Source organism: Sinocyclocheilus grahami, unplaced genomic scaffold, assembly GCF_001515645.1.
Source record: "Sinocyclocheilus grahami isolate Dianchi unplaced genomic scaffold, SAMN03320097.WGS_v1.1 scaffold8052.1, whole genome shotgun sequence".
In the NCBI taxonomy this organism is placed as follows: Eukaryota; Metazoa; Chordata; class Actinopteri; order Cypriniformes; family Cyprinidae; genus Sinocyclocheilus; species Sinocyclocheilus grahami.
Window position 1 is genome coordinate 1 of NW_015511849.1, and position 837 is coordinate 837.

The 837-nt window shown below is 41.6% G+C and overlaps 1 protein-coding gene across 1 annotated transcript; it reads left to right on the forward strand.

The window, feature by feature from the left end:
- Nucleotides 1–6: 6 nt before the first annotated feature.
- Nucleotides 7–711, forward strand: LOC107577966 (sodium-dependent neutral amino acid transporter SLC6A17-like; the record flags this gene model as incomplete). Its single annotated transcript, XM_016263983.1, has 3 exons — nucleotides 7–20; nucleotides 183–342; nucleotides 549–711. Coding segments are annotated over exons 2-3 (252 nt in total), but the record flags the coding sequence as incomplete, so codon positions are not given.
- Nucleotides 712–837: the final 126 nt, after the last annotated feature.

Here is an 837-nt window from a genome sequence, read left to right on the forward strand (position 1 = left end):
TCGGAAAGAGGTCCTCACAGGTGAGAGCTCCTGGTTTCTTCATTTCTTTTCCATTTCTTAGTCTGAAATGAGTTTACTTCAATATTCCTCTTTTTCCAATGTATATCATAATATAATTATGGTGATGCTGGGCCACTTTTAGGTGGCACTGAGTAACCTGTATGATCTTATATTTCTTCCAGTGGGCTGCTGTATTGTGGCTTTTTTGTGCGGCTTGCTGTTTGTCCAGCGTTCAGGGAACTACTTTGTTGCCATGTTTGATGACTATTCTGCTGGTTTGCCCCTCACCATTGTGGTGATCTTGGAGAATGTATCTGTAGCCTGGATCTATGGCACTAAAAGGTGGGCAAATTCACATACTATGCTTGTAAAGTTCTCTGGCATTTTGCTTCAAGAGCTACTTAAAATAGGACTGTATCTCTGAAAACAGATCTCCTCCTTGTCTGTTCTTACTAATGCCAAATATAGTCTCAAATATAGTTTTGTTTTTTCCTTGTGTCTGATATTGATCAGCCCTGTAATTTTGCCTGCTTTGCGGTGTTCATCAGGTTCATGCAGGATCTAGAGGACATGCTTGGTTTCAGACCGTACAGTGTTTACTTCTACCTGTGGAAGTATGTGTCTCCAGTGTGTCTGCTCATACTGATTTTTGCCACTGTGGTAGAGATGGCCATCAGCCCTCCGGGATACAATGCATGGGTGCAAGACCTGGTTAGTTACACACTAGTCTGTCTAGTCCTTTTCTCGCTCCTATCCTATGCCTATTGCCCTAGTTTATATTAATACCCCTAATCTACATACAGTGGGGCAAATAAGTATTTGATACACTGCTGATTT